This window comes from Chanos chanos, chromosome 5, assembly GCF_902362185.1.
Source record: "Chanos chanos chromosome 5, fChaCha1.1, whole genome shotgun sequence".
NCBI lineage: Eukaryota > Metazoa > Chordata > Actinopteri > Gonorynchiformes > Chanidae > Chanos > Chanos chanos.
Window position 1 is genome coordinate 40,970,699 of NC_044499.1, and position 14,775 is coordinate 40,985,473.

Sequence of the window (14,775 nt, forward strand, 5' to 3'; positions counted from 1 at the left end):
AGTGTGTGTTAAAAAAATGTGTTAAAAAGTTGGAATGAAGTATCCTTGCTCCAAAGGAGTTATAAAACAACATGCATCGAAAACCAAACATTAACACGACGTGTTGCAATGAGCTCATTATTATGATCACAGCTGGGGAGGTTGCAGTGATCTCGTTTTCATTACCATATCACCAGTCGTGTCTGTGTGTTAGCCATGTATTCTGCTATGTCTGAAATGAGATATTTAGAAATTGATTGCGTTCCATTGATGCACCTTTATCTATTACTGCAGAATTTGTCATAATTTGGTGGACTGCAGTCATACGCCAAACTGCATACTTGATTACATTAGCAAGCTTTGAACTTCACATATTACATAAAATGTTGTAGATGTGTAGGTATGAAAGGCTATGGGGACAATGCAGAACCTTTTCATTAAAGAATGTAAAGCATGTAAGACATAACATTCATTTACTATAAATATTGGTTTGCCATCGAGAGAGAAGAGAAGGCAGGTTGAAAACTGTTATGGAAAGAGTTAGGGTACTCAGGTATATATGAAGCATTTCTCATTGAGTGATTCATTTAATAAAATTAACAACTGCACATTCACGCTACATATGAAAACATTACTTATGATAATTCTGTGTACATTTTTCTCCAAGTGTGGTGACACAGTGGGCTGTGGTCACATTTTAGAAGAAGAAATTTAAAGCTGTCCTCAAATATATGATTTATAACTGTGCCGTAGTATTTCTTTCACACGTCACAGAACCTTTGCAATGTTTAAGATAAAATTAGAAATATTAACCATGTATAATAAAGATAGAATAAAATCATTATAAAATGCTTCGTTGTGTCACATGTCTGATATGTCAGGCAAGAACGTTTGCTTTTTTTTTTCAAAGCAAAGCAATAAAACAAATCTTAAAGAATCAAAGCAATGAAATTATCTTGGAAAGGGCAAAAATGAAGTTAGAAAAATTTGTGAAGATGGCAGTTCTGAGAAGCAAGAAAAGAAGAGCCAGTGGTGGTCAATGGTTAATTTTTTGCTCCTTCATCTAATCAAAGAAGGGTCCCATCTGTCGCCATCTAGCTCTACACACATATCTGCTCACAAGGAAGCTGTTTTCTCTCATCTAATATCTACACATTGCACACCTGTCACTGAGGCCACACTCCAGTCCACTGCCCCGGCTGTTTTTATAATGAGGAGACTAAGCTGCCTCACACTCTCACAACCTAAAGGTTAGACAGGCACCACAATTCAAATAAATGAACAAATAATATATATTGCAGAAATCAGTAATATCAAATACGAATATGGCCCCCCCCCGACACACACACACACACACACACACACACACACACACACACACACACACACACACACACACACACACACACACACATTTATGGGAAATTACATTTATCTTAAATGATAACCAGATTCTCTTTTGAAAGCCTTGCACAACACCTGGATATTTCCAGTTGCCAATTAGGAACAAACTCAGAATCATGGCAATGCTTTAAACCTTAAGCATAATCACCAAGCACCATACAGTAGATCCTTTAATAAACAGTTCAGAGCCATTCACGGACAGCGCCGAGACGAGACGTGGATTAACTGATCGCTCCGTGAGAGAAGTAGAGTTGGGAGTGCAATCTAGACTTGGAACAGCTGGATAGTTTGCATGCCGTGAGTCCAATATCTGTTTAATGAACATATGTCACTCATTGTGTAATATGGTAAATTTAAATGTGGATATGCATAGTCATCTAGTGCCTTGATTAGCAAAAGTGTTACTGACTGCAAAAATATTAAAAAAAAGTTGCTTCTTTGCCTTAAAATCTCTCTGAGCACAAAGGCATTTAAATTAACTTTGATTTGATGTAGTATTTACTACATCAAAAATGCAAGTATATTGTCTAAATCATTGTGGAATCATTTTTGCTATAGAGCACATATTTAAGTATGGTATTATTGCTCATTAAAAGACCATAATCACAAAAATGTATTTTAAATACTGTCACCAATAGTATCAAATTGTAATTTTTCACCATTAGCTCTTGAAAAAGTGCCTAAAATACATTCTGATGATGTTTTCTGGAGTATACTCAACCCATCTTTTGGATTTCTGGGATTTTCTTTGTGTGTATTTGTGTGTGTATTGTGTGTGAGTCTGAAGAGGAGAAATGTCACACGTCACATGTAACACCAGTGACATCAATGACAAAATAACACTGCTGATTTTACAAGTTGGTATAAACACACATACACCCTCTGAAACATTCACTTCACACCACCAGTCTATCAGCCTCACGTGGCCTGACACACTAACACCTCTTTACTCCCAAAACACCTTCTCTCACACCTGAAGGACTCAAGACTTGCAAGGCCCTTCTGCATGAGTAAAGTGTCTATATTCCAAATGCCTTTCATGCCCTTTAGTCTCATGTAATATGGGGGAAATTTAAACTTCTACCAGTCCAGTCATACCCTTCTCTCTAGCTTGTCTTTGGATGACTCCAACCCCACCAGCTGTTTCTTTTTAACCCTGGAAAGAGGGTAGGTGGTGGAAAGAAAAAAATATCTTCTGATTTTTTAAAAAAATCTTATGAATGTTATGATGTATAAGTTTTAACATTTGAAAAAGTTCTGTGCTCTTTTTATTCACAGTGGCCCTGCTATTTGTAAGCGTCTGTTATTTGGTGCAAAATACATATATGAGCCTTCACTGCTGTATCTTTGCAGACATTTATTTACCTCCCCCTGTCCTTCACCCAGGAAACCTCAATAGGCAGTGGTATATAATCCACTTTGCCGCCATCCTCTAATTTACCTCAGCTGAATTTATAGTCTGTTAGAGGACTGTGTACTGCAGAACCTAAAAATGTATGAGGTGTCAAGGGACAGTTTAAGTTGAAGCCATCCTTCCAGATATTACTGGATGTTTCCTTTCATAGACCAACAAACAGAGATTCATCCCCATGGTCATAAAACTGTCACCGTGTTCGATTTGGGCATGGACTTAGGAGAAAACAGGATTAGCATGTTCGCTGTATCACATCTGCTCTGCGTAAAGGAAAGATGCGGCGGTTTTGTTTTTATCTATTTTTTTCACCACCGTGCTCTTAATTTTAAAACAATTGTATAAAAACAGGATTTTAAGCAACTTCCTCACAGAGGGCTGAACAAAGACATATGATACACATACGTTAACTGTACATACCACACAATTCCAGTACTATATTCTGTTATCGACAGTAAGTGTTTTTCAGTTAAGCATGCCACACAATGGTTCAGAGGCTCAGTCATCTCTCTTTAGTATAATCAGTGTGAGGGGCTGTGCAGTGAAGCCTCAGTGAACACAGAATTACATGATTTATAGCCTGTGGGAGAAAGCCGTCCAGGGGACATCTTGTTGGGAAAGCAAGGTTGCAGGGTGTGGCTTTGGCCCATATATATATATGAAATATATATATATATTTATTTATTTATTTATTTTTTTACATTTTCTCATATTGTTCTCTTTCACCTAAACACTTCTGTCCCTTAATGTTCTTTTGTACTGTTATATCAATGTATCATTTTTTGTTTGTTGGTGTAAAGGTTTTGTTTGTTGGTGTAAAGGTTATGTTTGTTGGCGTAAGATGTATTTTGCCACAAATAAAAAGACATTTTATTCACATTAATGCACCCTTTTCACTGGGACAATAAGAAAAAGAAGGGTGGTTCTTTTCATCTCATGAGACAACTCCTACATACAACATGCTTCTGTTTAGTGACACTCAAACTTAGCTTCCTTTTGATACTTTTGCATATATCCTGAGGTTCTGTTCTGCTATCTAACCAAACAACATGCTCTTATTGGGATAATCTTGCAGTTAATCATAATAATTCACATGTCACAGTGAAGGACATTGAAATTATATGGTTCATTCAACATAAATCCAAATGACTGCAGCACTGACATTTTCTGATGAAATAATATAAAATTAGTCTGCCTTGCATCTGGAAAAAGGCATTAAGCACAAAACTCCGTTTAGAAAAAGTCTGGAAAGGAAAGGCTATTACGAAGAGAGCGAGAGAGAGAGAGAGAGAGAGAGAGAGAAAGAGAGAGTTCTGTAACTTTTTTTTTTACTTCTCCCAAAAACTGCATTTTGGTCTCATTGCTTAATTTCTGTATTCTTTATGTCAGCTGTCTTCTCACCATTCATCCATAAATGATCTTAGCCATTCATAAGCTAGGAAATATCACCAACAAGAGTTAGCAGGTAAGATGTGTCCTGGAGAATCTAATTCTCTGACCATGTAGTTCAAAAACACATTAAAATTCTAAACCATGACTCAAGTGCATCGTCCGTGACCAGCAGAAATTATGAAATACGTTTGTATTCTGTTCAAGGCCCCTTCCCTGATAGTAGTTTAATTATTGCCTCCCTGAAGCATGGACCTAAATGAAATTCCCAGTCACTGTTATTTGATTTCTTTTCCTTTCTTTTATTTCCTACCTGCATTGAAAACGAATGACGAGGGAGCAAGAGTTTGAGTATAAGGAAAGAAAAAGAAAGAAAAGGAAAAAGTGAATATGATGTTTAAACAAACGGGGAAGGAAATGAGAGGGTGGAAAGAGGATGAATTATAAAATCATGCAACGTGTGTGGTTTTTAACCTTTACTTGACCAGCCGAGTTCATTTCTAGCATACTGCGCCCCCCCCCCCCCCCCCAAAAAAGACTCGTCAGATTTGTTATGAGAGAGGAGAAATATGTTGTAGTATCTGTGCAGCGACTTCAGATCAAGTGTCTTATTCAGATACCCAACAGGAATACTGTACATCATGATTTTAGCCAGCAGCTTTGTTTACTGATTGATATTTTTTTACATGTACAATCACAACATTTTCCACCACAAAACCACAAACTATAGCAATCATGACAGTAAAATACATCGGAAAACAAAGCCACAAAACTGCAGAGAAATACCTCCGTTCAAAATGGTGCCACAGAACAAAGCATGACCAAACATGATGCCTAAACACTGATATCAGCCAGGGTTAAGCTTAAACTTGTTAAGATTCTCTGAGAGCTTCTTAGTCGGGGCATTCATTTTCTTGTCTATTAAGTCTGGCAGCTCCAGAAATATCTGTCTCATTTAATCATAACTAGCCTTGATTTAATGATGTTATCATAATTGTGTTATAATGAGCTTAGACTCAGAGTGCTCTGCAAACAGATGACAACAGCGCTGGATGTCTTATTTGTTTCAAATGTCTGACTTTAAAAATGTTACTGTAACAATGCAGCTGCCATGTAAATTTGACCACATCCATTTCCCTGTGCATGGTGTGACACTGTGTTTCTCTGCATAATAACCTGGATATTGCGATTATATATGGCACATTTACGACAGACCTGTCATTGATAGAGATTTCCAGTGATATGCACCTAAGCCAACTATCTGACCATGCACTAGGTTTAGAGACCAGTTTTATCTAGGTCAATGAGAGACTTTTTTAAAGTGATCACAATGGTATTCCAATGCATATAATCTCAACAAATTCATTCATTGGTTTACATCCATTTCCCACAGTCAGCACTTGTATTTACACAAACCCAAGAATTAGCCCTTAAGTGAGGATCTTTTCTCATCTCTGTCTTGTCCTCCTGAAGTAGTATGGTTTGGCAAACCTCTGGTCGAGTCAGGTTAGGACACTTCCACAAAATGCTGTGCCTGACCTGCCTGGCTCTGACTGCACCCATCTGGGAATCTGCTTTCATTCCCCACTCTTCACCATTTTTTCAGCTTTGATCCATCAGGTCAATCAGTCACATGTTTTTGAAATAAACGATTCATAGTCTATATATGGATATAATGACTGCCACCTGGGTTGCCAATCTGGAGAATGTCGAAAGGTTATTGTTACTTTGTTGGAGAGAGATTCTGTTGTAGTGGTGCTATCTCCAGTGGCCATATTAAAGGTACTGTACATAAAATATATTGCTGTGTATTGAGGTTATAGAGCTTCTGCAAAAAAGTCATTTATATTTCATCCTTTGCATATCTGTCTCTTAACCAAAATTCCTACTTTTTTCCTGTGTTACCCTGAGGGCAGATATGGGAGAGCACTGTGGTAATTGTAGTCCGGACAGACCTTCTGGACCAGTCGGTAGTCAGTGCTATAGAAGGAGATATATATGCAGATGACTCTCAGAGGCCTGGAGCAGATCCAGGAGACATGACTCTGTGTCTGCTCCTGGAAGCAGGTCTTGGATGGGTCATAGTTACAAAGGGACGTGCGTTTGCTACGCTCTACCTTCTCATAGTCCACACGGCAGGTGAAGATCTTGGAGTCTTTGGGGTAAACAACACTCTGCCGTTCCAAATCGAACTCCACTGCTTTCGAAGGGGGCACCAGGCTCACAGAAACATTACCTTCGCCTGTAGAGTTGTGGCGAAAGTAGACACTGAACGTACCATTACCATGATCAACAATTTTTCCTGTGATGAGGAGGTTGAGTCTCACCGTCTTGATGTTGGAGTAGAAATCGCCCCAGCCAAACATCTTCTGGAACTTTCCCGCGCTGATAAGAGGCCAGTTTTTGTTGTGTGAGGCATATGTGGAATAGGCTGAAGGGTTACTGCTTTTTAGTTTCTGGGCCTGTTTTTTGTAAAGAGCTCGTGGGTAGCGGCTAAATACCTTATGGAACAATGACTTGGATGACTGGGCCTTGGTGTTGAGCTTCCCGAGATGTGGAGGACTGACCTCTTCCAGTTGTCCAGTCCATAGACTGGACTGACCCTGTGCATTATGTTGCGCAAGAATCAACTGGAAAATAAAAAATAGAGAGGGAGAAGGAGATTATTAGTAACGATTAAGGAGAGAAGAAGAGGGAGAGAAGAGTTTACAAGAGGAGGGCGGAGGAGTGGAGGGATAAGAGGATGAATGATAAGAGAGAAAGTGAAATAAGGTGAAAAGAGAGGGAGAGATGAGGGGAGGACAAGCTAAAATCAATCTATTATGAAAATTGAATGTCCAACACTAGGTCTTAAACTGCTTAAATTGCTAGGTTAGTGCTGCATAGGTTTCCTGAAAGTGATCATATAAATGCTTGAAATTAAATAAATTACTAATTAGCTATTTCCTTTCCACTGTTCAGCACAAGCAATTGTCTCGAGTGATTAAAACTGACATAAGGCATAAGAGCTGCTCCAGTCAGATTATAGCTCATTGTTTGAGCTATTGCACATTTAGTAATTATCCACATCACAACCCTCTGACATCAGCTTGTCAGGTGGGGTCTCTGGGTCGTCCAGTGTAACTGCTCTCTCCCCTGGGACCAAACCTAAGGCCTCATTGATGAGTAATGTTCTGCTCTAATGGTAGATTTCAAACTGGTGAAATGCTGGGATGCTGCCCTTTAACTAATGATCTATCCTAATGAACAGAACAGGTACTAATGACACGTGAGATTGGTGTCAATTCAGAATGCATAATTTATGATTGTTGAACACTGGCCATTGAGTACTGTAGGGTTTGTGGGATTTTTTTTTTCTGTTTTGTAAAAGATAAAAATGACACCTAAAAATCAACATGTTGATTACGTTTTGTTGTGCCAAACGCTGTCCTGCAATATGATAAAATGGCATGAATTCTGGGACTTTTCTTGGTAGAATTTCACACCTAAACATCTCGTGCACCAGTAGGACACATGCTTAAGTTAGATATGTAACTAGTTATCTAGTTATGCCTAAAACTTGGAAAAGCAGTGGGGTTGCATTCGATCTAATAGAGTGTAGAGGCTATGGCTCCAGAATGTAACCATCTCCAAACTAAGCGACTCCAGTTTCTTATCATTCTTTTTCATTCCTGTGTAGCACCGCCCTTTAAATGGCATATATAAATATAATGCGGGTAGGAGAAGCTGTATTGCCCTTTAAATTGATTTCAGTCGGTTGATCTACAGACTGAATGTGAGGATCAAGAAAAGTTGTACAGTGTCTTACCAGACAAATTGTCCCGTTCAGAAACAGTAAGGCAAATCCTTCGGTGGAGCGCATCTCCTCAGTCCTCAGTCCACGGTCAAGATCGTATTCGTTTATTTTTCAACTCTTCGTATCAGAAGGACACATCTTATGTGGCAATAATATCGAATTTATTCTGTAAAGTACCGTCCTGAGAGTATTAAGCATTTTTACGAAACGTGTTAAAGTCGCTATGAAACGTGTTAAGTTTGTTCACAAAACTCCCAGAATAAAGCCAGAAGATAACTCCGTTGAACGCTGAAACAATCCGTGCTGCTGCTGAGCGCTGTCAAGACTGAGTGCAGTAACCACAGAGGGGAAGCGACTCTTTCAGACGAACAGAAAAAGGAATGTTTCCCGCCACTGAATATTCCTGTGCAGCTGTACTGCACTCTAGTGAACGATTAGTGTGGCACCAACTTCTTTGCGCTCCCGCCTCTTGGCCTCGTTCTTCTCCTCCTCCATTACATGGTCTGTCATGAATAAAAAGGATCGAAATATTTCCTATGTTCACCTTCATAGCCTCAGAGAAAATGTAGTTATTAGTTACAATTTCATGGTTGTTTTGTGGCTCTTCTGTTAAGGACCACTTACACAGCGGAGAAACATTTCACATGTCAACTTTCTGCGAGGATTTTCCCCCCGGTCGCAAAAAAAATACAAACAGAAATTCCTAGATAATGCCTTGAAAGAATTTGACTGTGAGACTACATAACGAATGGTGGAAGACTATTCCACAACTTTATTGTACAGTATACTTAGTTTGTCCTGAAGTGATTATACTGAGAAATGGATGTGTATGACAGAGCGAACAGACAATATACCACCTTGCGGAAAATGTAAATTCTCGCTTAATTTCAAACTGGAGAAGAGGACAGTTTCAGGACCACGGACAGCTGCACTGCAGTCGTCACTGGGGAAAACTGTGACCATCAAGGTGCTCTTTAAGTCAGGTTTCCCCTCAAAAAGTACGGCTGAGCTTCAATGCTCATATATACTATGAAAAATTAAGTAATTAGGGAGTTTTGTTCACTGCTAAGGTTTCTTGATTATATGGATATGAAGCGGTTTATTGAGCGGATCCAAATGAATGGCACCATGGCACAGTGGCAGAAAACAGCTGGCAAATTGGATGCGTTTCCATTCAATTTCATTCCATAATACATTTGAAGCCTTTTTTTTAAATAAACAAAAATAAAGAAAAATGACACTAATGCACATGCAGACATCTGGGAAACAGCCATCCGACTGTACAAGAATACTTAAACGTGAAATCACATCTAGGCAACTTTTGGCTAACTTTTTTCCTTAGCAGTTTAATTTAACATTTTTGTTCTATTACAGCTCAACCGCTAAAAATGATCACCAGTCCAGCACTGGCTTCTAGTGCTCTGTAAGTTAGAATTGTTGGAACATGAGTAGAGATGTATGGGTGAAAGAAATGCAATAAAACATCTTTACACTGAACATAATGGCATAATACCATCTAATTTAGCTCTAACATTTCAACCTGAACATACACCAGATTTAATTACAGTTAATTATATTCAAATTGCATGTATACATGCATATCATAATAAACAAAGTAATGCTGTTTTGTTATTCTGGACATGTATTTTGCTCTCCCTGGAGCACTCTGTAACATAAATCCATTCCATAAGATTTTATTCAGTACAAATGTGTTCACTGAAGTGTGCTCATCACAAACACATATGATGGCAAAACGGAGGACCAAGCATATCAGAGAAAATGAAGCAGCTCAGGCTCCACTATAGCTCAGTGCTTATTCACCCAGGGGAGGTCTGAGCATACAGCTAAATCATAAACTGAGGTGAGATTCACAAGATTACTCCGATGTACAAACATCTGCATTTTAAAGAGAGAAACTGCAACAAGGAAGTGCACACAGTGACAGATCTTCAGTTTTTCTCACATGACTTTATTAATTAACTTTCATGCTCTTCTCATGTCTGCATTTGAACACTTCTTACTTGCTCTTAAGTGGCCCAGAAACAGAAGTAGAAATGTAATATTGGGACTAAACCAACTTTACTTAACCAATTTTAGTTTATTTCAAGATATTCAAAGCCTCTGAAAAGTTCAGAGAATGCATATACTTTGTAATGGATGGTGTCTTCATCAATAAAGACAGCACAAGATATAATCAAGAGAACCGTATGCTACACCTGATGGTCTCCAAAAGCAAGTGACAGAAATAGAAATACTGAAATAGCTGTAATCCTCTACTTCAGTCTCTACATGCAGCAGTAACACAAGCTGTGTGCTGACACCTAGTGGGTGTGGACAGAACACAACATATTTATACCTTTTATTCACCTTCATTTATTCATACCTCACTTTTATCCAAATTTGGAGGTATTTCCTGAAGTAAGATCTCTCAGTTTGATAGACTATTCAATAGGTGTAGGCTTTTATCTCAAAAAGCTGTTCTGTTATTGGATTGACTTGACACACAACTTGTTTGGCTAACTGATAAATCCAGTTTTGTAAAATGATCTTCTGTATGCAGTTTTATTGTGCAACAGTATTTGTACTCCTTTGGAGTTACTTTGGAGTACACTGTGTTGCTCAAGGGCTCATTAACCACGGTGTGCAGGATCTGAACCTGCTATTACTGGGTAATTACTGCTTCTTCACTATTGTCACAACTCCAAGCCTCGAAGAAATGACAAAGAATTTGCTATTTTAATGTGAAATACAATATTTCTGTTAGACTGTGATTGTTCTGTCTGAACTTTCAGAGACAATCCAAAGTAAGAAAAAGTGAAGTTCCAGTGTACTCACTGTACAGTGTTTCCTGCACCACAATGAACTGTATGTCAGAATTATGAGAAAAATGTTATTTATGTTAAATGTTATTTAAAACTGGCTGACAGAGAACTCTGATGCGCTTCAGACTGTTGAAATGAAAGTGTAACTGTTGGGTCCCAACCAATATGATCTGCTTGAAGTAAAAAGAATTAGGTATTTGAAGAGGAGAGCCTAATGCCAACCTTTGTCAACAGAAGGGGGTGGACCTGTTATACACTGGGGTTGTGTGGCAGTACATGGTACAGGAAATATGTATGGAAGGAGGAAGGATTGATTCAATCAACAAATCCTAGAAGCTAATGCTCAGAGTCAGTCAAGAAGTTGAAGCTGAAAAGAATTTAGATATTTTCAGTGATACAATGTTCTGAAACAAGTGAAAATCAATCATAAAATTCTTTCCCAAAAAAGTTGGAGGCTTTGGTATGGCTTTCACAGTCAATAGATTTGAATATTATCGCAAACATTTGATTAGATAAAATTAGGTAAAATAATACAGTGCACACATGAATGAAAATCTCTGTGCTAAAAGTGCTCTACTAAAGGAGTGTGAAAATATTCCTTAAAAAAAAATACAAAGTCTGTTGCATTCAAATTTGTCAAAAGATCTTGTAGACCATGCAGAGGTTGGGCCAGCTTATGTCTTTTTCTCTGCTTAATTTTTTTGAACACAAATGTGCATGAAAGCAAACACGTGGTTGAGCTGGTAAGAATAAATCTGAGATATCAGCTCATTCTTTGTGTGTTGTGTGGCAAGAGCATTTAGTTGCAAAAATCTAAGTATTGTGAATCAATAGAATTTAGCATATATTCATCCAAATGTGGAAACTGCAACCCCAAAGGAGAAATATCAGATAATTTCCTTTTTCAAAACTCAACATGTTTAATACTACTAATGTTTTTAACTGCATGCGATACATTATGAGTATAAGTATATTCTTAATGCATCTGATGACCCTGACATTATAAAAATTCTACATTACCTCACAATGAAGAACAATTCTAGGGGTATAAAATAAAGCATACATCTATTAAACATGCTCTTTCATAAAATGCATGAAACTGTGCATGCGCACGCGTGCGCTTGTATGTACGTGTACGTGTAAGTGTATGTGTATGCGTGTGGAAATTTTTAAATTTACAAAAATGTCATTTTAATACATGAATATGTATAGGTTTTCCAATAAGACTATAATGGAAGAATGAACAAATTCAGTTATGATACAGTCAACACCTCTCAGTCAAGTCAGTGCAGTAAAGCTCCCAAAATATCGCAATATTTGCACTACACTTCAGCTCTGGACACATTGTCACAGAATCCTGCTTGAATAAGAGAAAATGACTGATGTGGAGAAGTATTACTCCAACTGCACGTCTACTGGGTCTTGTAATATTTGCTAATATTTGCTGTGCAGGGCAGCTGGCTGGGGTGTTCATGGACAATTTCAATCTGTCCCTGGCCCAGGCAGTTGTCCCCACAAGCTTCAAGACTGCTACCATCTTGCCAGTCCCATTGTAAAGTGTTTTGAGTCTGTTAAAGTGTTTTGAGTCTGGTTCTATCTCAACTGAAATCCTGTCTGCCCACTACCCTGGACCCCCATCAGTTTGCCTACCGCACCAACAGGTCAACAGAGGACACCATCTCCACAGCACTCCACTCTGCCCTGACCCACCTGGACAGTCTCAACTCATGTCAGAATGCTGTTCATTGACTTCAGCTCATCATTCAACACTGTGATCCAAGCTGATCTTCCAAGCTTAGCCAGTTCAGTATTAGTACATCATTCTGCAATTGGACTTTGGACTTTCTGACTAACAGGCTCCAATCCGTTAAGCTAGACAACCTCTTCTCCTCCACTCTCACCCTGAACACTGGTGTGCCACAAGGATGTGTGCCTAGCCCTCTTCTGGACTCCCTCTTCACCCATAACTGTATTTCTGGACATGGTTCTAACACCATAATCAAGTTTGTAAATGACACCACAGTGGTAGGCCTGATCAGAGGGGACAACAAGATGGCCTACAGGGACGAGGTCCAGCACATAGCCGTGTGGTGTGCCAACAACAACCTGGCTCTTAACACCCAGAAGACCAAGGAGATCATTGTGGACTTCAGGCGAGCTAGGAGCCAAGCACACATCCCCATCTACACCAATGGAGCAGTAAAATCGAGTCTAATCTAATCTAATCTAATCTAATCTAATCTGAAGTTCTTTTAAAGTAAAGTAAACTCTTTGGATGAATACCATCTGTGTTCCAGAGACCCTTATCAGGAGTTTCCTGTTGTCTTGGCATCTACACCGTTTCCCGGATGCAGTTATTCTAGTCAACTGAATAACATCTGACACATTCAAAATATTACGGTTAAGAACAAGAAATACTCAAACTTTCTCTACTTCTGATTTTAGGGATGTTGCCGTTTATTCATATATTTTCAAAATACAAACTGTCATTGACAGTAAATTTGAAAAATATGAGTTACCACAAAGGGCAAATGTAAGTCAAATAGCCATAGACACAGAGGAGTCTCATACCAAATTTCATCAATGTGTATCAAACAGAAAAAAAATGGGATTAATTTCCGTGTTGTTCTTGTTTATTACGTTTTATACATGAATGTGGCAATGATCAGAAAAAAAGAAATTGCAGAACAGTCAAAAAGCGGTACTCCCGGAATAGAAACAATATCTTCAAAGTATTTACCATGTACTTTCATGTGAAAGAACTGAAAAGTAAATATTAACCTCTGTGTGCTCCTAACCCTTTTAGACTGAGTCAGTTATTAATGAATACAAAAGCATGGTGTGAAATATAGGCTCTAAGAACGATTATGCCAGCACCCCACATGTTATTAACATGTCAAGAATGGACAAAGTTTTTACCGTGTACTTTCACATGAAAGAATAGAAAAAGACTTAAAATAAATATTAACCTCTGTGTGTTCCTAACCCTTTTAGACCGAGTCAGTTATTAATGAATACAAAAGCATGGGGTGAAAAATAGGCTCTCAAAATGATTATGACGGCACCTCACATCTTATTGACATGTCAAGCATAGCAATCCAAGTTTCAAATTGAAAATAAATTTAAGTTATTGATTAGTTCAGAAGTGAATAAGCTTTATTATGTGCTGAGTTGTTCACTTTTCTGGCCACGTTGTTCTTATTGCCACTGCAGAAATAAACGTTTATTGTCTCAGCCCAGATTGGGAACACACGAATCTTTATACATGGTGTGGTGTGACAGTGTTTGAAAATGTATTTATGAAAAATGATGTGATAGAAAAAAAAAATCAGTCCAGCTAAATTACTCTTGGTTGGAGCTCCTCCCATGGTCCTCGGTATTTCTCAACTTTGCACTAACTATATAAACTGAACATTTGAAGGGAAAGGATGAGAGAGAGTGTGTGAGACTTACCATTTCATATCTTGTATGTAGGTAACTTTCATCGTTTTTCTTTTCACATTTAAAAGTCAAGAGTTGTATCTAATTGTGTGGTTAACGTTTTTGTTTTCGTTGTTGTTGTTTGCAGATTTGATCTTCTTTTGAAGAAATTCCTAAAATGCTGTTCTCAGCCCCAGTGCTTCTTCAGTTTATGATGACAGCAACAGTGATGATGTGTATGTTCTCTGAGTGCACTGCCTCCTTCTCTCAAATTAAAGCTGCAGGGTTTTCAACATCTGATAATATCCTGAGTAACAGCTATGGCGTCATTTCTAGGAAAAATATGACAAAATGTTATGAAGCTGATATATTTCATAAGATAGTTCAGTAAAAATCTAATTGTTTTACATCAGCTAGTTTGACTAAATGATGTGTTTCATTAACTTTTTCTCACTGTCCACCACAGTATCAGTGTCAGCTACAGGCGGTCCCCTTACTGACCCATGCTACAACTACACAGCTCTGGACCAGACCTGGAGAGCATCAAACAACAC

General features: G+C 38.3%; 1 protein-coding gene across 1 annotated transcript; it reads right to left on the reverse strand.

Annotated features, from left to right (window-relative positions):
* Positions 1-6,084: 6,084 nt before the first annotated feature.
* Positions 6,085-8,474, reverse strand: LOC115812546 (neurexophilin-1-like). The gene is made up of 2 exons (XM_030775026.1): positions 8,430-8,474; positions 6,085-6,813 (listed from the first exon to the last, which is right to left on the reverse strand). The coding sequence occupies exons 1-2, from the start codon at positions 8,472-8,474 to the stop codon at positions 6,085-6,087; spliced, it is 774 nt and encodes a 257-aa protein (XP_030630886.1).
* Between the last annotated feature and the right edge of the window lie 6,301 nt (positions 8,475-14,775).